We start from the raw sequence: 26,315 nt of genomic DNA on the forward strand, positions 1-26,315 counted from the left end.
GAGGTCTATCGAGCACATCCAGTGATTTTCTCCCAGAAGGGGGAGAATAGATTGCAGAGTGACCATTCGGAATTTTTCTTTGGGGACTGCCAGATTCAAGAGAGAGAGGTCTAGGATTGGTCTTAGTTCCCCGTCTTTTGGCACTAAAAAGAATCTGGAGTAGAACCCTGATCCGATCTGGTCTGGGGGAACGGGCTGGATGGCTCTTTTCTTTAGCAGATGGCCAATTTCTGCCAAAGCGGCCTCCCGTTGACCGGGTGGGACGTCTGGGAGGGACTTCAACTTTGGAAGGTAAAGGAAAGGAATGCAATATCCTCTGGATATGATTTGGAGAACCCAGCGGTCCGATGTTATGGACTCCCATGCCGCTAGGTGCCCCGAAAAACGTCCCCCGACTGCCTCCAGAGTAGAGCAGTCGGGCAACCCCTCAGGGTTGCTGCGCGGGCCGTTCAGAGAAAGGTTCCCTGGACCCGAAGTTTCTGGGAGCCCCTCTGCCTCTAGGGCGGCGTCCTCCCTGTCCTCTGCCATGGAAGGACTGGTTGTCCGGAGCAGGCTGGGACTGCTGCGACTTCCGGAACCACATCTTCTTCTGACCCTTTTGGTTCCTAGAATAGGGCCTCTGGGGTGCAGAGAAGCGGATTCCGACGGCAGACAGCGTCTTCCCGTCCTTTTCGCTCTGGGTCAACGTCTCGCGAACGGTCTTGCCAAACAGAGCAGAACCATCAAAGGGGGCGTTCGCAAACGACGCTTTGAAGGGCTCAGAAAAATCGCAGTGACGGAGCCAGGCCTGACGTCTAGTGACCAGTCCTGTCCCTGCAGCTCTAGCGGCGCCTTCCGTTGCATGGGAGAGTAGCCGCATAGAAGTATTTGTAACTGACCTAAGAGTGGCCATACGGGTGGAGTGCAGAACTCTGTCCTCCTCCGAAATGGACTCGGGGGATGCAGCGTATTCTTTAATAAGATCTCGCTGCATCCTAATGACATGTGCCAAATAGTTCAGCGCCTTACCGAGAAGGTCGCCGAACTAAACATCCGCTTCCCAAGCGGTCCATCATCCGAGACTCCTTGCTCGGTGGGTGGACTGAGGACTCTCCTGAGCCAGTTCCCTCTTTGTGGCCGCCGTCAACATGGCATCTACCGGAGGCCCCTTACTCCAATGGGCCCGGTCGGATGGCGGACTAAGGATCCTATCCGGTCTCTTGGGAATTGGCTCCACGGTGTCCGGTTCCTTCCACGCCCTGGTGGTAATAAGGTCCACCAGGGGTCGGCAGGGGACACCCAAGAGGTAGACGGGCCCGCTTCAAATGCCTCCAAGAACACGGACTCGTCCGAGGAAGACTTGGGGCAGACCACCCCTTATACGGAGTATTTCCATGATGTCTCCAAAGGAGACATCCTCGGGGTGACCGTGGGGAGCCTTCCCTTCCTCCAAGTCCGTGTCTTCTGTGAGAGACTCGGGAGTCAATGTGCCTCCTTTTGACGTATGCTTGCGAGGACCTCCTCTGGGGGCTGTCAGAGGAGTCCTCGCAGCAGCAATTTGCTCCATAGGAGCAACTTGGGGCACAGAAACGGGCTGTCCCAGGGCCGGATGGTGGAAGCCTGGCCCAGTGCAGAGGGAGCGCGGGACGGAGCCGGAACAAGTGCCGGGGGTCCGGAGACCCTCAACAGGGCCCTCTCCACTACATCAAAAGCCGCAGGGGAGCCGACCTCGACCAAAGGATCCGACAATCGGCTCCCCTCGGATCCGAAGAGTGGACGGAGCCGGCGCTTGGCGCTTCGGATCCGAAGGGACAGTACGCTCCGACACAGACGGCGCCGAAGGAGCACTGATCCCCCCGGATCCGAGGCTCGGATCCAGGCTCCGAGAGGTCGGATCCGACGCACTCGAGGGCAGGGTCGGATCCGGTACCAAGTACTATCGGCGCCGACCCACCCCGGCTCCGGCTGCTCGGCTCCAGCTGCTCCGAACCCGGATAGCGGGTCGGAGAAGGAGCAATAGGCTTAAAAGGGTGTTGAGCTCCCCAGAGGGGGGGGAGGCAAGAGCACTCCCATCTGCATCTGGGCCTGGATGAACCTTCTCATCATCCGGTCCAGATCAGCATCAGAAAGGCTATATGTAGATCTCGGCGAGGCTACCGAGGTAGGCCTGGAGTGCCTCCTCGATAGCCTCGACGGAGATCGGGTCTCCTCCTCCTCAGGACCCGGTGAAAAGCACACAGGGGACCGGAGCCGAGAAGGAGGAGACCGAGCCGACAACGGAGCCGGGGGAGAAGCCCGCTTGGCTGGCGGGGCCGAAACAGAGGTCTCGGCCCGCCGCTTGTGGTGCTTCTCCCTCTGGTCCTTTTTTCTTGCATCCCTCTCCTCTCCAGAAATGGGAGGTTGAGTCCCAGGAGCAGGAGGGGGTGCCACAGGGGGAACAACCGTAGCCACAGTTGTTCCCGAAGGAGCGGAGGCCGGAGCCGAGTCTGGCGGTAAAAGACCCGCCAAGACAAGCTTGGACCTCCGCTCCCTCAGTGCCCTGGGGTTGAACCCTGCACAAATGGAGCAACCAGATGTGAGGTGTTCAACCCCGAGACACTTAACACACCGAGTGTGGCCATCAGCCGGAGAGAGCTTATGGCCACACTCGGAGCATTTTGAGAAAATAGATTTAGGCTGATCAGCCATAATCTATAAAGCTACTAAAAGTAACTTAAACAAAAAAAGACACACAGGCCCAACACACACACTCTACGCAACAGCGAGGGGAGGGAAAAAAAATTACTCAATTTAACTCAAAATAAAACTATCAAGGAGGGAAACCTAAACTTTCACACAGAAATACACAAAAAACTTTAAATTTTCTGTTTTAACAGGTAAGAAATAACCACTTAGCTGAGAGCTATGAATACAAATCCAGTCACCAGCGCGGCAAACGAGATCTGAGGTCATGAGGGTAGAGCAGGGCATTATGGGTGAGGGGAGGAGCTGAGAGCTTGGATCCATAGCTGGAAAACCATGCCGGTTCGGATCCGATATCGGATCCATAACCCACAGGTTGCAGACAAATGAATATCCTACTTCAGATCCTAATTTATCATATTATATATATAAACATGTAGAATATATATAACATATATAAAAAGTCAAGCCTTAAACATAGTATAATGAAATGTTGCATAATATATAATAAATCCATCTCAGTCCAATATTTCAAAACTACAAAACAAGCAATGTATGAAAATCATTATTCTGATTAATTTAATCAAGGCCTGAACAGTCCCCCTAATTTAATGATCCACATGTTCTCCATTTGGTTGAGTTTACTATGCCATCCAGCTTTATAATTCCTATGTAGTGTTATCCTGTCAATGACAACAAATTTGAATGCAGCAGATGGGTGATCTATAGTATGTTTATATAATGCATTAGTTAAACGTTTGTTCCTAATAGCACTCATATGCTCTCCTATCCTAAATTTCACAGGTCTAGATGTCTGGCCGATATAAAAGGCAGAGCAAGTGCAGGTTGCTAAATATATCACCCAATCAGAACTGCAATTTGCAAAGATTCTAATATTAAACACTTTAGAAGTGTTTTTACTTGTAAATTCAGTTGTTTTTGTGACATGTTGACAAGCAGTGCAGTGGCCACATGGGAAGCAACCCACTAATATGTCTCCAAATAAAGTTGTTTGATATGGAATGTTTGGAATATATCTCTTGTAATGAGTAAGATATGAATTAATGTTACGTCCTCTACGATAAGAGAATGAACATTGTTCAGGTAAAATATCATTTAAAAAATCATGTGATTGCAAAATGCCCCAATGTCTACCACCTTCTGCCACCTTCCTAGACCTATCCAAAGCATTCTACACAGTTTCCCACAATAAACTCCTATCCTTTCTCTCCAAACTTAACCTTGACAGTCATACCTTACAATGCTTCATTAGCTACCTAGGCATTACAATGCTTCATTAGCTACCTAGGCAACCGCTCTCAATCTGTCAAATGGCTGAACTCCCTATCCCCCCTCTCCCAGTCAAATGTGGCATACCTCAAGGCTCTATACCTGGCCCCCTTCTCTTCAATATCTTTACAAACCAACTCGACTTAGCAACCACAAAAGCCAACATAGTCCAATACGCAGATGACACTACTCTTATCTGCCCTGCACCCAGCACCCAACATCCAACTGCTACAAACCCAAGCCCAAAAATCCTTTTTAGAAACAGAAAACTGGCTAAACAATTCTCAACTAATACTGAACCCCCCAAAAATGCAATTAATGTTATTCCACCCAAAAAGACAACAAATCCTACCTTCTCCATACTGTCAATAACACACTCATAACTCCTGTTTCAGAGGCCAAACTACTAGGTCTAACTGACCACCAACTTAAATACAATAAACACATATCCCTAACCATCTCCAAAGTCCACAAAAAAGCTAGGTTGCCTCTGTTGCAGCAACAAATTCTTAACCTGCGAAACTAGAAGTGCCAAAACTAGAACTCATCTCTTATCAGCCCTACTTTATGCATCCCCAGTACTAACCAATCTAAATAAAACTGACCTACACAAACTTTCAATATGCTACAACAAAATAGCTACATTTGCAACAAACACTACATCTCAGTCTCACCACTGCCAATCCCTGCATAAACTGCACTGGGTAGAATTTCCAAACCTATTTCTCTCTCACCAGCTCAACTTATTCCATCAAATATTATATCCTCCTGATAAAATCCCCTGCCCTAACAGGCCTCTTAAACTTCCATAACACCAACAGGGAACTACGGTCCAGTAACAAAGCCCTAACTGAAGTCATTCCATGTAAAAACAGCTCAGGGGAATCTCTATTCCCTTATGAAGTTGCAAAAAGATGGAATACCCTACCCCCAGACCTCAGGCTACAAAGCCACACTACCACATTTAAAAACCTCCTTAAATCACACCTATATGAAAACCATACATGCAACTGTAATGACCATCTCTGAAAGCACCTCATCCAGCCTACTACAACCCACAGGTAATCCTTTCTAGCTCCTACTTATCCTTATTTTAAAACCACTAAGTGATGTTGCCATATGCAGGTTCAATGGTAGCCAATTCCATAACTATGGAATCTGTTTACATAACTGTCTCTTTTCCAGTCTTGCCTTTATTAAATGCTAAAAGCAGACTCAGTATTATGTTGCACTGTTCTGTTTTCAATTCAAGGACTAAATCCACCTTTACCAACATCTTTAAATCCAAGACAATTAAACTGAATAAGTTAAAATTTTGTAGTCTCTCACTATACGCTTGACATGTGAAACCCATCTGCCTTTCAGTAAATTTTCCCTGAATGATCTACAAATTCTGTAGCTCTACTGTTAAATGACAAAAGGCCAAATTACTGAAGAGGTATAACAACAGATACATACAAAGGAAAGGATACTGAGGTTCTCCTCATTTTTATTGTTTCCAGTAACAGAACTAATTGTGTAATGCCTTATTGTTAATAGTTAACGCATTTTAAAATGTAGTCATTGATCAATATGTACCTCAAAGATCTCTAATCTAGAATTTCAAGCTGGTGATCATTAAGGATTATTGAGTTACTTCTGAAGTTAGCAAAAGTCATTACCTTCCCTTACTAGTAAAGTATAAACCTGTTTTTGATCCCCCTAAGTTTGTTTTTGCCAAGTTAATTATTTAATGTGTAGTAATCTCCATTATTACAAATAGCTGCATCAGTTTTACAGTCATCAGAATATCTGTCCAATAAAATTCTTCTAACCTAAGGAAAGCAGAGAAACTATATTAAACAATACTGATTCCGAGGCAGATCCCTGTGAAACAAGTGAAGTTACTTTCATCCAGTTAGATTTTTCTTCACGTATTACCCCTCCATTTTCTACCACTCAACCATATTGCAGTTCACTGAATCACATCTGGATTAATTTTCAGCTGGTAAAGTCTGTATATGACAATATTCTGAGGAAACATATCAAGGCTTTGCTTGCATCCCAACTATATAATTACACTGTTCTTCTCCCTATCTCCAACCTTTCTACATATAACGTTTATAACAGGATGTTAAACTTGTCAGTATAGATCTACTCTCTCGATACCATATTATGCTGCATCAATATGAAAACCATATTTACTTGTCTTTATCAAAATCTGTGATAAACAACATTCAAACTTTTCCTTATAATAATTTTAAGTTTACTAGGCTATGCTTTGCCATCTTAGATGTACATACTATTGTTTTCAGACTGTAGAAACAAGTCTCACTATATTGGCATCATTGCATACTTGGAAATCTAGCATCTGAGAATAACCAGTATGGTGGACGTCTGAAATAAAAGGGGTCTGAAAGAAGAAATCACAAAATATCCAGATTAAACTCTACCTAGAGTCCTTATTGATGCTCTTCCAATTTGAAATCTGTTTAACAATATTTAGCCTGATAAGAAATTCCCAAGTGTTGTGACAATTCAGCATAGTGGAATAGAATCAAAAGCTTTTGAAAGGACTAAAAAGGCATTTTATTACTATGAAATGTTAATACCAGAGTAAAAGGATACAACACATAATGGACCATGAGTAAAACCCATACTAAAAAATATCAATATTTTGTGAAGGTCCCAAGGTTTTCACGTCCCAAACCAAGACCGTAATAATGCTTGTCAAGCTTATTTACCTTCAATTATCTGTAGCATCCCAATTTTTATTTATCAGGACTATAAAAGCCCTTTTCCAGATGGAAGGGACATCATCCTGCAAGGCTTGTTTAAATAGCAAGGCTATTATTTTTCATAGCGAGTCTCTTACTTCATTCACAAAATCCCCATTAAGGTCATCAGGGCCAAAGGCGGTATATTTACTGATTTTTAATAAGGCTTTATGTGCCCATTATTTTTGAATAACAGACTGTGCCAAATTTTCTTTATTAGTGACTTGTGGCTTATCAGAGCTCCTACCTGATCAGAAATCTAACAAAAAATTAGGAAACATGTTCTCAGCCCCAACTCCTAAAATAGATGGCTACAAAGGGCCCAGGAGCACTAACTGTAACACCCTGGTGAATGGGCAGATTGTTTTTTTAGAAATAATCCAAGACTGTTCTAGGGTTATATACTTTTCCCAATAAGTAAAGAGAAAGCTGGATACTTTATGTAAGACTGCATATGCTTCTCTTACTAAGGGAATCAAAACAGCGACTTATCAGACCTGCAACAGGAAAGCATTTAGTGTTGCTGCCCTTAGCACTTTGTTTTCTTATTTAACTATCACGTGTGTCTGTGTATCCACTAATATACTGGCATCTGTAAAGGATTTCTTCCATGCCTTACACTCATTGCTTTCCAAGAAAAGGCTTCTACTTTCCACTGAAATTGTAAAGGATAAAGTTACTACTGAAAAAGTGAATAAAGCAACCAAAGAACTAGACTCTCCAGATAAAAGACATAATTCAGTATAGCAGATATAACATTACACAATAAAATATTTTATATTTATTCTACGTCAGCGTAAGCATTTTAAGGACATTATTTCTTCTAGAACAATCCAAGTTTTTTTTTTCCATGAATGAACTGTAATAAAGGAAAACAAAGAACTTCATATACCATGTTCTATGGCATTCACACGTCTATTTGTGATTTTGATGGCTTCATCAAGCGTAACAAATGAAGTCTGAAAAAAAGAGGAACAAGCAGTTAAAATTAATAACAAATACTTGTTTGATTCACTCATAGTACTACTTACACAATAAATCTGTTATACAAACTAAATGGTCAACCTTCGGTGACACTTTGGCAGCAACATACTGCATTGTACATAGGAACACGGCAATTAAAATCTATGAACCCTACGCAACAGTCAGCTGCTTTGGCTATGTGCAATGAAGTCAAGAGGAAATGGGTTCACAGGAGAAAAATACAAGCACTGAACATTATTTTCCTCTCCTGCAGTTCCTTAAGTTGTGTCTGTTATGTATGAAAAGAGTTAAATACCCACTCACCAAAGGGAGGAATAGCAACCTTAAATACTGAAGAAGATGGTCTACAAAATCAGGACAAAGAAAAAAAATGCAAGAAAATGGTTATTTAAGCTTGTTTAACATAATGTGAAGCATGGTGTCTTCATAGTTAAGACTTCTTGCTCATGGCATCAGGGACCAGGGTTCAGTTGTGATCCAAGATCACTGTATGAAGTTTACATTTTCTCACTAAGCCTGCACAGATTTATTTCAGGTATTCTTGCTTCCTCCTACCTGCTGAAAACATGCCCATGAAACTCATTCCCTAAAGCTACAGTCCACCTTAAACACTGTATAGAGTTCTCGACTCTCCATTAACTGCCTGAGAGTGGAAGAACAATAAATAGTCCAGTACTCTAGGAGTTTGCAATTACAGATCACACAAGGAACAAAGGATTATTATGACGGCAACAAACTGTATATGCCTATTAAAACAAATCCCATCTTACACTTTCAATAAAATGGAAGTTATTTACTTACCACAATGCTGGAGCTTCATTATCTCACTCCATCCTCGATTAACTGGGTTATCTGCCCTTGCGGCAGATATGAACAGGCAACATTTTCAGCTCACACACATTCTCCAGTGCATAAGCTCCTCCCTTTTCCCATGATGTGCCATTGTCCCGTAAATCCTCACATTGAGTTTGCCTAGAATAAAATACCAGGTTTGTCCAGAAGCCAGGAAGTGACAATTTGGAGGAGAAAGAAGGGCGGGATGTCGAGGTAGAAACAGTGAGATACGATCCAGCATTATGGTAAGTTGATAATTTTCTGTGCCTACATTATCCCCTCCTTCCACCTCAACTATTGAGACAGAACCCTCAGCTACCTGCATCCTCAGGTGGCATCATGATAGGATACCCAAAGAGGATGGTGGAACCACAGGAAGATCTGGACCTAGATATCATGTCTAGTTGGAAGCACTCGATGTAGGTATAGATTGGTAACCATGCTGCTGTAGCACAAATGTCAGAAAGTACAGAATAACAGTAGATGTTCAAATGATTATTGCTGCAGTAGCCTTAGCTATATGGGTTATACCCTGCCAAGGAATAAAACAGGTCGGCCAGCTTCCTAAGCTTCAGGGCACCTTCCACACACCCAAATTGTCAGGCAGCAAAAGCTGAGCTAATTAAAGACAAGTTTGGGGGCAAAGCTCTTCAAAGCTTTCCTGCCAGCACAGAGAAGGAGGTTGGTCCCAGGAAGGACAGTGCTAGGAACAACAAAAACTAAATGTCTACACAATAGTATAAATAACGCACCAAAAATCAAGTGGGGTGGATGGATGAAGGGAGGGAGCGGCTACTGCAGCAGTGATCATTTGAACATTTATGGTTATGGTAAGTTCAACTTAAATAACTACTAAGTTCATTATATTGATAACTGCTGCAGTAGCCTTAGCTATATGGGTAGAGTACTTTAGCTAACTACATTTGGCAGGTGGAAGGAGAAGAGTCCAGCAGCCCCTGGAGAATGGTCTTGGCAAAGCTTGATCTGGACCTAGAGAAGGAATCAAGCTTATAGTGCTTTGTAAAAGTATGCCAAGAGGACCTAGGAGCAGCTTCTAGAATTCAACCCTTTCCAAAAAGCCATAGATGAAGCCAAGGCCCTGGTAGAGTGGGCCTTGATCCTGCCCGGAATAGTTTAGTAATGGTGAGTACAACAAAAGGTAATACCCTTAGACAACCATTTGAAAATAGTCCATTTTGACACAGGTTGTCCTTTCTTCTTACCTTCACAAGAAATGAACAATTAATTCAAAGATCTGAAAGATTTTGTTCCGTCAATCTAGTACAAGAGTTATCTGTGGATATCCAAGGTATGGAGTATCCTTTCTCCCTCAGAAACTGAGGTCTCCTTAGAGTGTGAATAAGAAATCTGAGGAAGAAGCCTTGTATCTGTCCCTGCATCTTCTTGTTTAGATTCCAAATCTTGAATCTCTTCAGGAAAACAAGACCTCCCTCTTTCTTTTACGGGAAGCTGCTTATACATGCTTGGTTTTCTGTTTATTTTTGACAGGAAAAATGAGACCAACTTTGTTATTAATGGCAGCAGCTACTTCCCCAAGGATGGGCTCAGAATTCTGACACTACAGGGAAACCATCAACCCAACAGCTGCAGATGACATGGCTAACCCCAGTCCATAGTGGCTGTAGGTGCAACACTAGAGGGTTGCAGGGTAAAAGAAGAGTAGTCTAAGGTGCAACAAATGGCCATAACAGAATCACCCACCTTTGGCTGTTACAAATGGCTAGCACTCTGTGATGGCAAAACCTTTGCTGATTTTTTTCTTTTTGTGGCTGGAAGAAGGACCAACTGTGTGACTGGTAGTCTGTTTAGTGGTCAAGCTGAAAATGGTGCCTCTTTCCTAAACACTACCAGTCCACAAAAGTTACTTTTCTGACTGAAAAAAAAAACACAATAAAAAGCACTTTAAAACACAATGCCAGCTCTATAGAAGAAAAATCAACGTTACTTTTAAACTGAGAGAAAAACGAACGCTCCTTTTAAAAGTATGTTAGTCTCAAGACAGTCTGTTAAAACAAAACACTCCTAGATTTAAAATAACCTTCCTAAAGAGGAAAGTAATAAAACATCAACAAAATTAAGAAAATGAAAGGTTTCTCCTTAAAAGGAACTTGTTTGCCCAACAAAGGAAAGCGCAAGTCAACCATCGATCCTCAAAAGCCTCAGAGGACCATACTCTTTGGTGGCAGTAAAGCTCTGAAGGGCTTTGTGCCCAACCTTATCTTTTAGCCAGCTCAGCTCAAGTTACATGACATTTTGGGTGCATGGAAGGTGCCTTGAACCTTTGTAAGCTGGCCTGCGGTTAACTTCTTGGCAGGATATGGCCCCTGTAGCAAAGGCTACTGCAGCAGTGATCTGTATGATGAACATCTGAGGAGTTTTTTAAGAATACCATGGAATTAGCTTATCCCCTCTGGAGTATGCCTTAGGTTTTGGGACAACTTTTTTGTTGATGGAACAGATATGTGTTATGTTAAGCAATCTGAAAGACATTTGGACACAGTAACATCTGTAACTTTGTCCCATTCTCATCTACCAAACTAGGTCCCAAAGAGCTGGTTGTCGTTATAAGACGACTAAGTACAGTGTAGGTAAAAATGGGCCTGTTTTAACACTCAGCAGTATACGAAGTAGAAACTCTCCCTTGGAGTGATTAGGAAAAATACAAGAAGTAACAAAGCACAAATAAAGAAAAACCAATAAACCAAAAAATGGTCGGAAGCAGATTCCACTGGTATAGTAATACGGTGATCTGATGAAGTCATACTTTTGATGAAAACGTGTGCACTATATTGTTGGCGTTAGCGTTGTAATAAACTTTTCTGTTCAGTCGAGCTTTGAGCCTTATTGTGAGCTGATCGATCACCGTATTACTATACCAGTGGAATCTGCTTCCGACCATTTTTTGGTTTAAAAATACAAGAAGGTGTATAGTCTGATTCAGGATAGACTCAGAGGTGACCTTAGGCAAGAAGGATTACATCTGAGAGAAAATATATCCTTATGAAATATCAAATGGGGTTTGCAGGATGGAGTATGTTATCATGAAGCTATAATGACCAGGAATACAGTTTCCTAGGAGACATATTTTAGACTGCAAGAAGAAGCAGATTCAAAGGGAGTTTAGGTAAGAGCCACAAACCAAAACTGAGATCCCTTGGTGTTGATGGATCTTTGATGGGGGGGGGGGTCTTAAAAGGAAAGACCCCATTTAGAAAGGCTTTGCAAACATTTTTGCAAACTAAGGATGTGGAATTTAGACCTTGGTGAAAATATGATACGGCTGCCAACTAAACTTTAACAGTAGAATAACTAGAGCTAGAGTCAATAGGTTTGCTAGAAATTGAAGAATGGGAGGGTAGGGGTGCCAGAAACAGTCTATTCTTTGATGTACTGCTCACAAAAAAAGAATATTTTCTATTTACTCTTGCAAATCTTTCAACTAGAGTCTTCTTGGGGAGCTGAGGGGATCTGAAAGACCTGTTAGGAAGAGTTAATGGCCATCACCAGAACTGGGAAAACCATGCAGTTAAGTTTCAGGGTGAAAATATCTAGGTGAGGTTTGCTGGATGAGTGATGCAATAGATCCAGAACATGGTCTAAAGTCAAAGCTGCTTCTTGAGGGGAGGCCAGGGTATGGAAAAGCAAATTTTGCATGAGCTAAAAGGGGACAATAAGGGTAATGGAGGCCTTGCACAGTGATGCTTTCTGCAGAAACTATGTCATGAGAGGAAGGGGAGGAAATGAATAAAGGAGGCCAGGTGGCCAAGGGTTGACCATAGTGTCCCTGAGACCTTGTGGAGAGATTAGGCCAAAGTAGCTATAACATTTGTTTTGGTTGCAGGTTCAAAGAGGTCATAGCAAGACTGGCCTTGGCAGTGGAAGATCATGAGTGCTACTGATGAGTTGCGGGACCAATCTTGCTTGTTGCATCAAGATGCAAAGTCTGAACCTGTCTGTTAGGAGGTTAGACCAAACTGGAATGTGCATTGTGATCAGAAATCTCTGTGAAGTCATCACCCACTGCCAAACTCTCACACCCTCTCAGCAGAGTAGGTAGAACTGGATCCCCTCTTGCTTGCTGATGTACCACACAACCGAGGAGTTGTCTGCGTAGGCTGAGATCACACCCTAGGGAAGGAAGTCCTGTAGAGCCTGCAATACTAGGAGCACTGACCTCCTCTCCAGAATGTTATCTCAAAGAGGAGGCATTCATAGTAACTGTGGCTGACAGTAGGGGTAATGTAAGTAATTATCCTGTTGGAACTGAAGATGACTGTATCCACAAAAGCAGATGTCTTCTACAGACTGACATAAAATGGATGATAAAATTGAGAGGGTGTAGATAGCAAGACCACTAGATGCTGAAGGCCCACTGTAAAATTCTCATTAGAAATTTGTCATGAGAGACTAGAGTAATAGAGGCTGTCAGCATACCTAAAATCTGCACAACCAGAAAAGTTGGAGGTAAGATCACCTGCAGAAGACTGGAAATGATAGATCTGAAAGAGAAAATTCAAGTCTTGTGTTTGAATATTTTGCAATTTTTGAGCTCATGCCTGGATGGCATCCAGTGAACTCTATACTTTGAGTGGGTACTATTTTGGATTTTAATATTTACAAAGTTGTCCTATGACAGACAGAAACAACACACAATCCCCTGCAGAGTTGAGGAATTATTTTGCTGTAGTGACAGGAGCCAATTGTCCGTTTATGGGAACACATGGATCCCTTTCAGCCTGAGATGAGTTGTGACTACTGTCATGCATTTGAACAACCAGGGGGGCTATGGTGAGACCAAAGAGCAAGAAAGGTAAATTCCTGACTCAGAGGCAAAAGTAGGGATTCCTACTGAATGGCTTAGTAATCTATATGAAAGGCATCTTGAAGGTCTAAGGAGCACATCTAGTCCCCATCTTCTAGTCAGAGAAAAATTAACTGTACCATGACCACCTGGAAACAAAAGTTATGAATTTATCATAATGATAAATCTGTGTTGTCTGCTTCTGTCCTTCCTCAGTGGATGGGCTATCAAATCTGACTTTGGATCCAGTGTTCAGGCTCCTCCCCTTACCCATAACCCTCTGCAAGGACAGTATTACTTCATATTGAATTTACCCCTATACTAGTGTAAAGGAAAAATAGTCCCAGACATATAAGATCAAGTAAACAATAACTTCCAGATTTGAAGTAACAGTATTTTAAGAGGAGGAGAAGCACCAACATCCTGGAAGAAAGTGATGGTGGCTGTACACATAAATAGGTTAAAGACCCATATAATACAGCTTTATATAGGCCCATTTCAACCCCAAACCATGATTATAAAGTGTTTATGTCTAATTGCTAAAATAATGGCAAAGGTGATGCCAAAATCAATAGACATGGATCAATGTGGCTTTGTGGAGGGCAGGCAAACATCTGACAATATTAACAGAGCATTGATAATCCAGAGGGAAGATGAATGTAAGAAAATACCACTGTTGTTGGTGGGTCTTGATGCAGAGAAAGCATTTGACAGAGTAAGCTGGGAGTTTATGAGCAGGGCAATAGAAGCATTTGCATTCCCTAATAAAATTCTAAGGTTGATTAGGAGGATATATGAGGGATCAGTGGACAAAATTAAAATGGGTGGGTTCCTCTTTGATAATTTTTGTTTGAGCAGAGGAACTAGGCAGCGGTGTCCTCTTTCTCTTTTGTTATTTGCACTACATTTAGAACCACTGGCAAAGAAAATAAGAGACTCAGAAATTCAAGGATATAATTGGTACAGTAGTCAAGAAAAACTGGCTGTATTTGCAGATTATATTATTTTATACCTGATAACACTAGAAAAGGACATTTCAGTGTTGTTGAACATTTTGAGACAGTTTCAAATATTTTTGGGATACAAAATGAATGAAGCTAAAACAAAGATAATAGCTGTAAATTAAGTATCCACACACAAATTGGTTCAACAAAATCCATATTTATGGGGGCATGATAAAATGAAGTACTTAGGAGTATGGATTAAAAAGGATTCTGTAGTGACAGCTGAAGATATGTGGGAAGAGATTAAACACAAGATAATATAAAAATTGAGAAATTTGAAGCTCTGTTATATAGCTATGGACAGCAAGATATAAGCAGTTAAAATGTTTAGTCCCTTCAGTTTTATACGCAGGTCAGGCATATTTCTTCTCGACCAGAGGAAAAGTTGTGGATAGCAATTAATTAAGACCTGAAGGATTTTATCTGGTAGGGGAAGATAACAAGAGACAAGTGGGACAAGCTGATTCTTTCAACTGAACAAGGCAGTTTGAGATTACCCAATTTGAAGGGGTATTTCAGAGCTACACAGTTAAGGCTCCTACACATAGCACAAGCAGAAACCTATAATTCAAAGTGGAAAGGGATGATGATGAAATAGGGGGTGGCTCAAGAAACAAGGAGAGACTGAGATTTTGGATGCAGATCCTTAAGTAAAATAACAATAACCACACAGAATATTATATTCATAAAGTAGCAGAAAGTATTCTAAGAACTAAGCCAACATGGGAATGGAGAAAGGAGATTCTGCCAATAGGGATGACTGTAGTTAGGGATAAAGACAATATGCAAGAGTGGCTGGAATTTATTAGAGAAAACTGGCAAAAGAACCAAGGTATTGGCAGCAAATAATTAGAAAAGGAACATTAATAGAATGGGAAGAGGCCAAGAATGTATTTGGACTGCATGCTAGAGATTGCCTTCTCTATCAAGGACTAATAGAGTATAGGTGAAGAGAAGGAAATAAGGGGATCCTAAGTGAAAGACCAGCACTGGTAGAGTTTTTAGTTGACTCTACAACAGACGCTGTTGTTAAAAAAGGAATAATTAGTACAGCATACAAATATTGCATCAGAACTATAAGAATCACTCAGAGGAGGTTAGAAAGGATTGGGAAGAGAGACTGGATAAGCAATTCATAAAGAAACAATGGGAAGATATATGTATGTCTCCCAAATATGCAACAAAGTCTAGAGGATTTGGGATCTTTGCTTGGCAGTGTTTATATAGGTATTTTTATACCACAAGTAGACTCCAAAGAATTTTTCCTCAGGTAGACAGCATATGTTGAAGGTATGATGGGGAAGAAACAGGTAATTGGGAACAAATTTTTTGGGAGTGTAATGAGTTGGTAGACTTTAAAGACTCCCTGCAGACTGCTCTGTCAGAGATACTGGGTGAGCAAATGGTCTAATGAAAGAAATTATTTTTTTGAGCTATAACACTGAATCAGAATTGCCTAGACACAGTAAGGCCTTGCTGTATCTAATTATGGTGGCTGCTAAAAAAAGCAATTACCAGAAAATGGAAATCAAAGTCTAAACCAGCTTTATTAGAACTAGTGAATATAATAACAGGAATAAAACAACTGGAATTGGGATCTTTAGAAAAGGGTAGAAGCAAATTACAGAGGAAAATGGGAATTGTGGGAACAATGCATGCAGAGGAGCGGAACGAGGATTAAAAGAAGACAGGATGTGATTGTGCTATGTAATGCTTGACTGACAGTGACTGGATAGATTATAAGTGATTTATACTGTTTGCAACTACAATTATGTCAATATGATTTGTGATGTATAATGTTTGCAACTAAAATTATGCCGATATGATTTGTTTTCATTTATATAAATGTATAATTGCCTACGTCATACGTGATAATTTAATAAAGATGTTTCTTGTTTAAAAAAATAAAGGAAATGTTGGGGAAGCAAAACATTGTAACTAAGGAAATGATTCTTTCGAGTTGGGACATAGGCTCTGAATTGCCTTGATATAGTAAGGCCTTACTAAGTTTAATGTCACTGGGTGCCAAAAAAGCAATTACTACAAAATGGCAAGTCAAAATCTAAACAAACTATAAAAGAAGTACTGAATATTGTAAAAGAGATAAAAAAAATGAACTGGGAACCTTAGTAAAAAGAAAGGAGTAAATTGTAAATGAAATCTATGGGAACGATACAAGCAGAATAACATTCACAAGGGGTAGGAGTGAGGTTTAAGGGAAGGAAGGCATTGAACAGTTTATGTAATGTCAAAGTGAATGATAACTGTTAAAAGAAACGTGTATACTGCATGAAAAAATGCTACAATGGTTTGTTTTCATTGACATTAATGTATTTGTACCAGTGTCACTGTTTCAGTTATTTAATAAATAGATTTATTAAAAAAAAAAAAAAAAAAGATGCAGCATCCCTCAGTCTTACTAATTACATGGTCTATGTCATTTGTAGTACAGCCAAGGGTTCAGCCTGAACTGTAGCTCTGTAGCTGCTGGCATATCAGTGCACAACCATGCATGACTCGGGTTCACAGACTATATGATGCAAAGGTATCTTTCCTAGACACCTACTCCTTTAAAGTATCTTTCTTGCTTGGTGAGAGGTTAGTAGGCAATTAAAAAACATGGAGAAATAGAAAAAAAATCCTTGGCTCTGTTGGCAAGTTTCAGCTTCACCAGATGTCATTAATTAAAATGCAGATGAGCTACTGTCAAATGTGGTTCTGATGCAAAAAACAAGCATATGACTCATGTTGGGGCAATGAGGGGCTAAGGGTATAGGTCCTGCTGCAATCATGGGTAGTTAATGTGCAGTTGGTATAACCCATGAAGCCTTCACCAGTCACTCCCATCTATAAGCAGTCAGGGGACTGTTGCCCATCCCATCCTGTAAAGAATGATCAAAAATTACTCAAGATAGTTACATAAAGAAAAAAATATCCAGAGATTACAAGATTTAATTTTAGCCTCTACTGAAGTCCTTACCAGACATCCCACCTCATCAGAGGTTACAGACAGGGAACAGCTCTTTGTTAATCACTAGTTCTTAAGGTTCTGTTTGGTACCAAAAAAACTCGATACCTCAGTCCCTTTTTGAACCTCAGTGGACTAAAGAATACATAACGAAAATGAAATTATGAATGGTTTCAGTGCAACCTGTCTTCCCACACTTATCAAAAGGAGACTGGATGTGCTTTTGGACCTCCACTTTGTTTACCTCCACACCCGTATTGCCAAGGACTCCAGGAGGTGTCTACCAATCAAGGCAGGAGTAAATCACTAATCAGTTCAGAAGCCTTCCCTTTAGTTCCACCACAGTCCCCAGAGTGTTCACAGGTGCATATCCATAGTAGTGGCTTACTACAGGCTACTCCAGACCAAGGTTTTCCTGTCCTAGATGAATGGCTCCTAGATGCATCATCCTTTGATGAAGTTTCCAGCCAACTCCCCCCTCCCAACAAGAATGCTTGATTGCCTAGGCAAAGCAATTAGTGCTGCCAAATCTCAGTTAATCCATGCTCCTCTCACAGCATTTATGGGCTGTATTTTGAACACAAACACTTGTGGAGCCTACCGGCCATGAAACACGATTAAGACCCTGAAGCTGATCATAGAGCAGCTCCTTTTGGCACTGGGTACATGGTGAAATTCATACTGAAAGTTTTAGGCTGAATGGTGACCGCTGTGTCCATGGTACCCCCATGTATACCCTAGATACGAGTCCACTGCAGTGGGTGCTCAGATTGCAATGGTACTAATGTGAGCAGCTGTCACTGTACAGAATCAAAACTGTGCATTGGTGCATGCAACACTAGGAAGCTGTGGCTTCACAACCTCAGTCATTCCACTGCAAGCCTTCTAGAAACATCCACCCAAGTGACCACTAGCCATTGACTAGGACATGTTGATGTGCCATACCACTGACAATCAAGAGGGAGGATGTCAGTTTTTTTTTTTTCTTTACAGGAAAGAAATCAAGGTTTGGGATTATGCTTTAGCCCTTTTGGTGATGTTTTAAATCCTGGAAGAATTCAGTACGTTAGCAAACATCATGTAACTGATTCTACCTAAACATAGGACTGACTTTACATACATATGTTGACTGTTTTGGTTTAACGATTTAGTCCCAAGGAAGTCCAAATTAAGGATGAAAGCACTTAACTGTGTGTAATAAACAAGGTCTGGCTGCACACTGGTTCAGCTGTTGTTTACGACTGAGGAGAAAACTTTTGGTATGTTAACAGACAGCCTGAGCAGAAACTTGCTACTCTTTCATGAGGGATCTGAACCAGGCGATAATAAACATAATTTTCTGCAGGAGTTGCAGACCCTTCAGCAAAGGGTAGGGGGATGGAATGCAAATCTGAAGGCACATGGGAAGCAACTCGGTACAGATAAGACAGTTGTAATGGCAACAAATGCGGGAAATCAGAAAAAGCTGAGAACTGAGCTAGAACTGAAAATAATGGAACAGGACAACAGCTTCAAGTATCTGGGAAGGGTGGTTGAGGAGAATGGAAGTCTGAATGAAGAAGTCAAAGCTATAATCAGAGGGCTCTACCTGACAACATCGACGCACTACAGCACCGACAATGAAATCACCGATACCACATAACCGAAAGTTCACAAACACGAAACCTCACATGCCCAACACACCACAATTCCGACAATCAACAAACAAAACAAATCCCCTGTCCAAAAAGCACACACACAACACAAGCACAACAAAATCCTTACAAACCCACACTAAACCTTACATACACAGCTATCTACAACCTTAACCCAAACCCTAACCCTAAGGTCAGTCACTATCGCACACTCACCTAACCCGCGCCCTAACCCTAACTCACTTAACCCGCCCCAACCCTAAAGACTGTCACTATCGCACACTCACCTAACCCGCACCCTAACCCTAACTCACTTAACCCACCCCTAACCCTAAAGACTGTCACTATCGCACACTCACCTAACCCGTGCCCTAACCCTAACTCACTTAACCCACCCCTAACCCTAAAGACTGTCACTATCGCACACTCACCTAACCCGCGCCCTAACTCACTTAACCCACCTATATCCCTAGAGTCCGTCAATATCGCACACTTACCTTACTCGCACCCTAACCCGCACCCTAACCCTAACGTCCGTCACTACCACATACTTACACAGCCTTTTCACACGTCGGTCATCTCACTTTTCGATCTTCTGGTGTCGGTGTTCTCATCGTCGGTGTTGTCAGGTAGACCCAATCAGAGGGACTGTAGCCAACTGGCATATGTCAGGGTAGTGTCGACAGAAGAATGCCAAAGAAGCTGAAAAGTAAAGTGTACACAACAGTAGTGTGACCAGTACTACTAGATGGTTCAGAAACCTGGGCAGTAAAGGCAGAGCAGATGAGGAAGCTAGAAGTGGTGGAATTAAAGTGCCTGAGAATGGTGGTAGGATGCATACTGTGGGACAGATGAAGAAATGAGGACACAAGAGCAGAAGCCAAAGTAGCTCCAATTGCAGAAAATGTCAAAGAGAACAGATTATGTTTTTTTGGGTGCATGTGCAGGAAACAGAGGAAAATCTGGTGAAGAAGATTTGGGACAAATGGGTGGACACAAGAGGAAATGAGGGTATCCTGCAAAGAGGTGGATGGATTATGTGAGAGAAGACCTGAGACAGTCAGGCATGAGTGTCAAAGAGGGTAGGAGAGTGGCACTGAATAGGGCAAGATGACAACAAGTGACATGACACCCCAACCCCATGTAGAAAATGTGAAAAAGGGGGTTGATGATGATGATGTTGCAGAACAGTAATAGATCTACTGGTGACTCCATCAACTGCAAAGTGTCAGGTGTCAGAACATTTGCACTGTAATCCCAGAATGCAGACACCAGATGAGGGATGGTGTACTGCAAAACTTTGCCAGGAGGCCTGCTCTGGGCTAACATGCTGTGTCTGCTAATCTGCAAAATAGTATAGAAGACCCATGCCTTCAAACCAGACTGCTCCTAGTTGCTCTGCACTAACTTACACAAGTTCAGATTCTACTTCTGGCATTGCACAATTTGTAGAGACTAGCCAGGCTCATACACTTCAGAGGTCTAAGTATGTCAACCCCCCCAGAGTCGCTTCACATAGATCTTAGCAACTTAGGAGTCTCTCTGGCTTCTCCAGTTCTGAATATGGTGGACAATTCCTATTTCACTAACAAGATTAAAAAAATAGTAAGGTACAAGCTTGTAAAGGTCCCAGGGCCATTAGCCTAGTACACACCTATGAACCTATGAACAGACACCATCCATTAGGAAGACCTACAAGGAAAAGTGTAAACAATGTGTACACTGGGCAGTTCACGAGGTATCCATCCTCAGAACTCTTACACAGATAAGGTTCTCAGGTATTTGCAGAAATTTCTGAACTGGCTCTTGGCTACTTTTCCATTAATGTCCACTTTGCAGTGATCTCAAACTTCAATCATAGCCAACACTTCCCTTTCTTAGTAGCCTCTAAAGTGAGTAAGGCCTTTTTAAAATGATTCTTTATCCTGATACGTCCTGTAATGGAACTAGTAACTCCACAAATCTGTACTTTATACAAGAAACATTAACCAGAGTCTCCTTTGAGCCAGTTCCCACTACATACTTCAACTCTTTATCCTAGAAAATCCAGTCCTGGTCATTACATCAACAAGGCAAGTCTCAGAACTCCAGAATCTCTTGATACTTGAACCTGGTTTTTCATAAAGACAGAGTAATACTACAGACAAATCCTACATTCATGCCTAAGATAACTTACCAATTGTTTTCCCCAATTATAGAACCAAATAGGAGTACATTCTACACTAAGATTTTCATCAGCAGGAGCAAAGACTTCTGGAAGAAGGACCAACTCTTTGTGACATTTGCCTTGCAAAAGAAAGATCTGTTGGTATCCAAAGTTACCCTTCTCCAGATAGAATTCAGACTGCATAAAAGTGTTATGTTTTGGTGGAATAGGACCTACCATCCATGCCTGAGGCACACTTCAGCACAGCCATAGCTACATTTGCTGCTTTCCTCAGAAATGCTTTAACAGAAGCTCTGTGGCATACAGGAGAAAGCTCGGACTATGTCACAGAGTTCTTAGTGGTTCGCAAGCCTACAGGAGAATTCAGGGGAGGATGTTCAGTAGCCTTTGCCAACCTGCCCATCCTGGGATAGAGGAAAGGAGGCAGGGAAAGAAGAAGGGAGGTAGTTCTGGCTTGCCAGATGGATGATATCAACAGCAGCACTAGGTATTCCAAGCTATAAAGTTTAGAGGTTGGAGAATGGGTGCTCTGCTGGGGGGTGGAGTAGGTAGGCTGCTCTGCACATCAGCAAGCTGCCCTGCTTCCTACCACCAAACACTTGCTGTAGTGTGGATGAACTAACTGGGATTCCCAAGCAGGAATGAATGGACTGCTGGGCTCTCACCTAGGCTCCTACTAATGTGGGGCAAATGGGCCAATAGGGTACAGGTAGAGGAGCTGTCATGCTTGGTCATTTGGCAGTAGCGGGGGGCTTTAAAACATTACAGTTGTGTAAGTAAACTTACCGTAACAGTAGATGTCTGAATTATCACTGCTGCAGTAGCCTCAGCTATATGGGTTATATCCTGCAAAAAGGATATAACAACCAGTCAGCTTCCAAAGCTTCAGGGCACTTTCCACAATCTGAAACTGTTAGTTAGTGCAAGCTATTTTTTTTTTTCTTTTACGTCTAAAGCTCTTTGTTCTTCAGTGGGACTCTATTTCTGCTGCTAAAGTGTTTTACTAGTATTTAACAGCTGTGAAAACCAGTAAAGCACTTGGCATTTCTACACTTTTTTTTTCTAAAGCCAGTAGATCATGGAGCAGATAAAGCTCCATGTACTGCTAACAATTATGATCAGATTTCTCCGATCATAGCTCTTATGCATTGTTGATGTGGATGACAAGATTCACTTCTTCTTCAGTTTCAATCTTTTTTAAATACCATCACTAAATTATCACTTAAAGACATAGGCAAACATACAATAACAGAAAAGAAAACAAACCATATCAACATTTTTTCCATTTACATACATTATTCATTTTACATCTTCTCTTTTTTTATAACTATCATCAGGGGTGCCAGACAATGCTGAAGGCTGGGGCAGCAGAGGTCCAGATGGGTACTGAGTGACCTGAAAATGTCTTAAGACAGCATACGTCATTTACAATGTAGCATTGTGTCAAGCCTTTGCACTGTGACATAGTAACCAGTCCCACAGAGGTCCAGTCATTCAGTTGGCAGTATTAAGCACCAAGCCTCTGTGCCACATTCACAGCAGCCAGTTCTACACAGGCCCATTCACACTAGTGTCAATATTCAGCACCAAAATGCTTCTGTGCCACAACATGGCAGCTAATCCCACACATCTTAATTTGTTCTCATTACCTTAATGTTCCTGGAGAACTAACTGTTAGAAAAGTAAGTGTTCTTTGAGAAAACTGTTAGAAAACATTAGAAAAGACTGCTCAGGGACCATTTTTGATCTTTAACATCCGACCCACTCCAGTGGCACTTGATTTACCTACCCTTAAACTAATTACTATTAAATTAAAATTAAAGTTCAAGTGCCCTTCCTTAACATCTTCTCAACCATTAGCTGGACAATACAATACCCACAGCTTTAATTACTTTTTAAGCACACTTTAAAAATCCCTAGTTGGTGCCAGTACCCAGCACTGTCCTACTAAGTAGCACTTGGACAAACCAGAACACATGATCTGTTTAAAAATATACTACCTCGTCAGTGGCCTTTTAACAGTGGTAAAAGTCAGGTTTTGAGTAGCACCAATCATTTTTATAAATTATATTTTTATATAAGAGGGACCTTACTTTAGATGAGATATGGAGGCACAACATGGGCTAACTTTCAAAAACTTGAAATAGAACAGATATTTCAGTCCACATAATAACTGCCTCAGGGTCACAGAAAATATACTTCTTTTCAAAGTGATCCTAACTATGTGAGAGAGGTATAAGTAAATCCAGAGTATTGGGGCGAAACAGAAGCTACTCTAGACTGTGAGGGTGCACACTCTCTCGCACATATGGCATATACACACATGCATATACACACACACATACACACACACACACACACACCACCACTACATACTCCGAGCTTCTGAAGATTATACATATAAAGACTCATCTGCACCTCAAGACTGCATAAGTTCAACAAAAGCAGGTCTTATGCGCACAGTGTATTACACAGGCTTCCTGCTGACCACACTAAGACCTACAAGGGTCACCAGATATTGACAGTGGGGTGAGTCCATTACAAAAAAAAAATACTAGAGTTAAATAACTAAGAATGCAGGCTCAAAACACATAACAGAGATGTAGGGATCAGGCAACTCCAAAAACATTTTATTAACTGATGAGCTCAGTCATAAATACACACATCCATGAGGTGTAAAGGGCCAAAATGAGGGATGTCTCAACTAGTTTAAAACGTATTATGGCTAATGATATGTTACTGCTCATGTTGGAGTGAGCAACCTAAGAAGATCCTATTTTATTGCGTCACCATTGAAAGGAGCCGTGCACTAATGTGTTTACCCAAGTAACAAATGAATAAAATAAAAAGCATGATGAATTTTACCCAATTAACAAATGAATAAAATAGAAAGCATGATGGGATTATAAAACATTACTGCAGGCATGGGAAAAGCATATCTGCTTAGTGAAATCCTCACTTCATTTCACATGGCAGCTTAATAACAGGACAACATTTTAGCATTCAATTAATGTCCAAGAACAAGGTGTCATAGACCTGGAATTCAGTATACATTATCCTGGAGTGAGATGTGCAAGCAGCCATGCAGCTTTATCTCTTTCAGACACTCTTTCAGACCTCATCTCTGACTCTCAGAAGTGCAGGTGCTGAACTTGACATTTTCCACCTCATAGTATCCCTTCTGGGCCTTTCCAAATTTCAAGGCAAAAAGTAATAAAAACACACAAAAAAAAAAGTCTGAGGTGTGGCTAGTTCTGCTCAGTGCCAGAAGTACCATTACTGAAACATGCTTTTAAGATCCAAAATGCATAGCAAAAACTCCGGTTATTCCTCCATTCATTGTTTCAGATATGACAGAATTTCAATCCTTCAAAAAGAACACACAAAAGCTAGAAACCAGTATAGCAACTTGGGACGGACTGCACTCCAGGATGCAAGAAAGAATGAAAATGCAAGCCTTATGGGGGTTGCTGTTAAAAATTGACTGGGTAAACCACTCATCATTAAACAAATATGGCAAAATATCTATAGACTGTTAAACAAAACTGTTTGAAAGTCTGAAATCCAACTAGGGATAGAAATATCACAGACATTACAATAAAAAACTAGAACTTTTCTCAACTTCATGCATGCTTACACCCTCTATAATTAGTAAAGACCATTACATCACCAACTTTAAAAAATGGTAAAGTTAAATCCATTTGTAACTAAATCATGAATGGAAACTAGGCTACAATAATGAACAATCCTTGAAGTATCAGAAAAATCTGCACAACACAGTACAACATGTTTTAATGATATCATTGAGGTTATACAACATACAGATGCAGTAAATTCAACAGAAATCCACTTTGGAGAAATTACAAAATAAGATAAAGGACAGAAAAACAGTACCGCATACCTTTCTAAAATTAAAATAAATAAAACAAATAAGTCTTGATTAAATACATACAGAAACTACTCCCATCTTCTAAATCTAACTTTGAACTCAGCTTTGTGGCAATGGTTGAAAACAATAATATGGAATTTTAAATTACATCAGAAGAACAAAAGAGGATATTGTGAATATGACATTATCAATAAACCATGAATTGATCCACTCTGCCTCAGGACTTACCAAATGTATTTGCACAAACTTTTATACAAACGTCATAGTAAGTAAAGAAATATGCAAGAGTACTACAAAAAGGGGGAGTGGCATCTCACATAGGACTACAGTCAAAATTAAAACCTCAAGTTTCACGGGACCAGACAACACACCAAGGACTTTCCTATACAGAAACAAGGAAAGCACGACTAAACCCTTTAAATAAATATTAAGAATGCTGACATGTCCCTGACCTATGGCAAAAAGCTGTAGTCATACCAATCCACAAAGTGGCTGAAGTGTCACATCAGGCACAAACAAGGTTAAGATCTACCAGCCTGACCAGTTGTCTATGTAAAATCATGGAAATAATCATAACATAGCATATTCAAAATGACACAGGAGACTTACTTTTAGATGTGGAACAGTATGAATCTGTTACAGAGCCACATTATCTTTTGAATCTTGAAGGGTTGATGGTGCTTATCTTGACCTTCCTAAGGAACAACTGAGCTAAGGCAATCAGCCCTACCCTCTACACAAAAACAATTCACAAACTGATCACATTAAATATTCATTCATACTCAACACTGCGGCAGGGCTAGCCACAGGGTGGGTGTGAGCACTGGCTCTAGATGATGGTCACTATTGATGCGACACCCCAACCCCATTTGCAAAAAAGGGAAAAGGGGTTATTGATGGATAGATGCAATTCAGGGGTAAAACAAGGCTAACCAATTACACAAAAGTCAAGTTGGGGTGGTTGTCAGTCCCAAAAGGGGCAACTAGTTGTATCCCACAGGAGTCTTAAATAGGGGAACTTCTGTTAGGACTACTATTCCTCTCAGACATAAAAGAGAAAATGGACTCTTGTTAACCAAATATGCTATTTGCTATCAAATGAGCAACACAATTACGTTAATAAAAGGTGCTAAAATTCTCTGCAACAATCTACAGAAAATGCACACCTCATCCAGTATTAATCACTTTTTTAATGTCAGCAAACTTAGCGTAATGAGATTTAACAAAAAAGACAAGTTGTGATAAAGTAAAAAGACAAAAAAAAAAGACACTATCATTGATGATCTGGGGGCCTGTGTACCAGTCA

At 41.2% G+C, this 26,315-nt stretch overlaps 1 protein-coding gene across 1 annotated transcript in view; it reads right to left on the minus strand.

The window, feature by feature from the left end:
* ATP6V1D (ATPase H+ transporting V1 subunit D) overlaps positions 1-26,315 on the minus strand; it is a 421,138-nt gene that overhangs the window by 36,954 nt on the left and 357,869 nt on the right. Inside the window, exon 7 of the mRNA XM_044074025.1 lies at positions 7,600-7,666. Coding sequence (XP_043929960.1) covers positions 7,600-7,666 — 67 coding nt within the window. The remainder of the gene's footprint in view (positions 1-7,599; positions 7,667-26,315) is intronic.

The sequence above is a fragment of the Protopterus annectens genome, chromosome 6.part0 (genome assembly GCF_019279795.1).
Source record: "Protopterus annectens isolate FY-2018-M chromosome 6.part0, PAN1.0, whole genome shotgun sequence".
Classification (NCBI taxonomy): Eukaryota; Metazoa; Chordata; order Ceratodontiformes; family Protopteridae; genus Protopterus; species Protopterus annectens.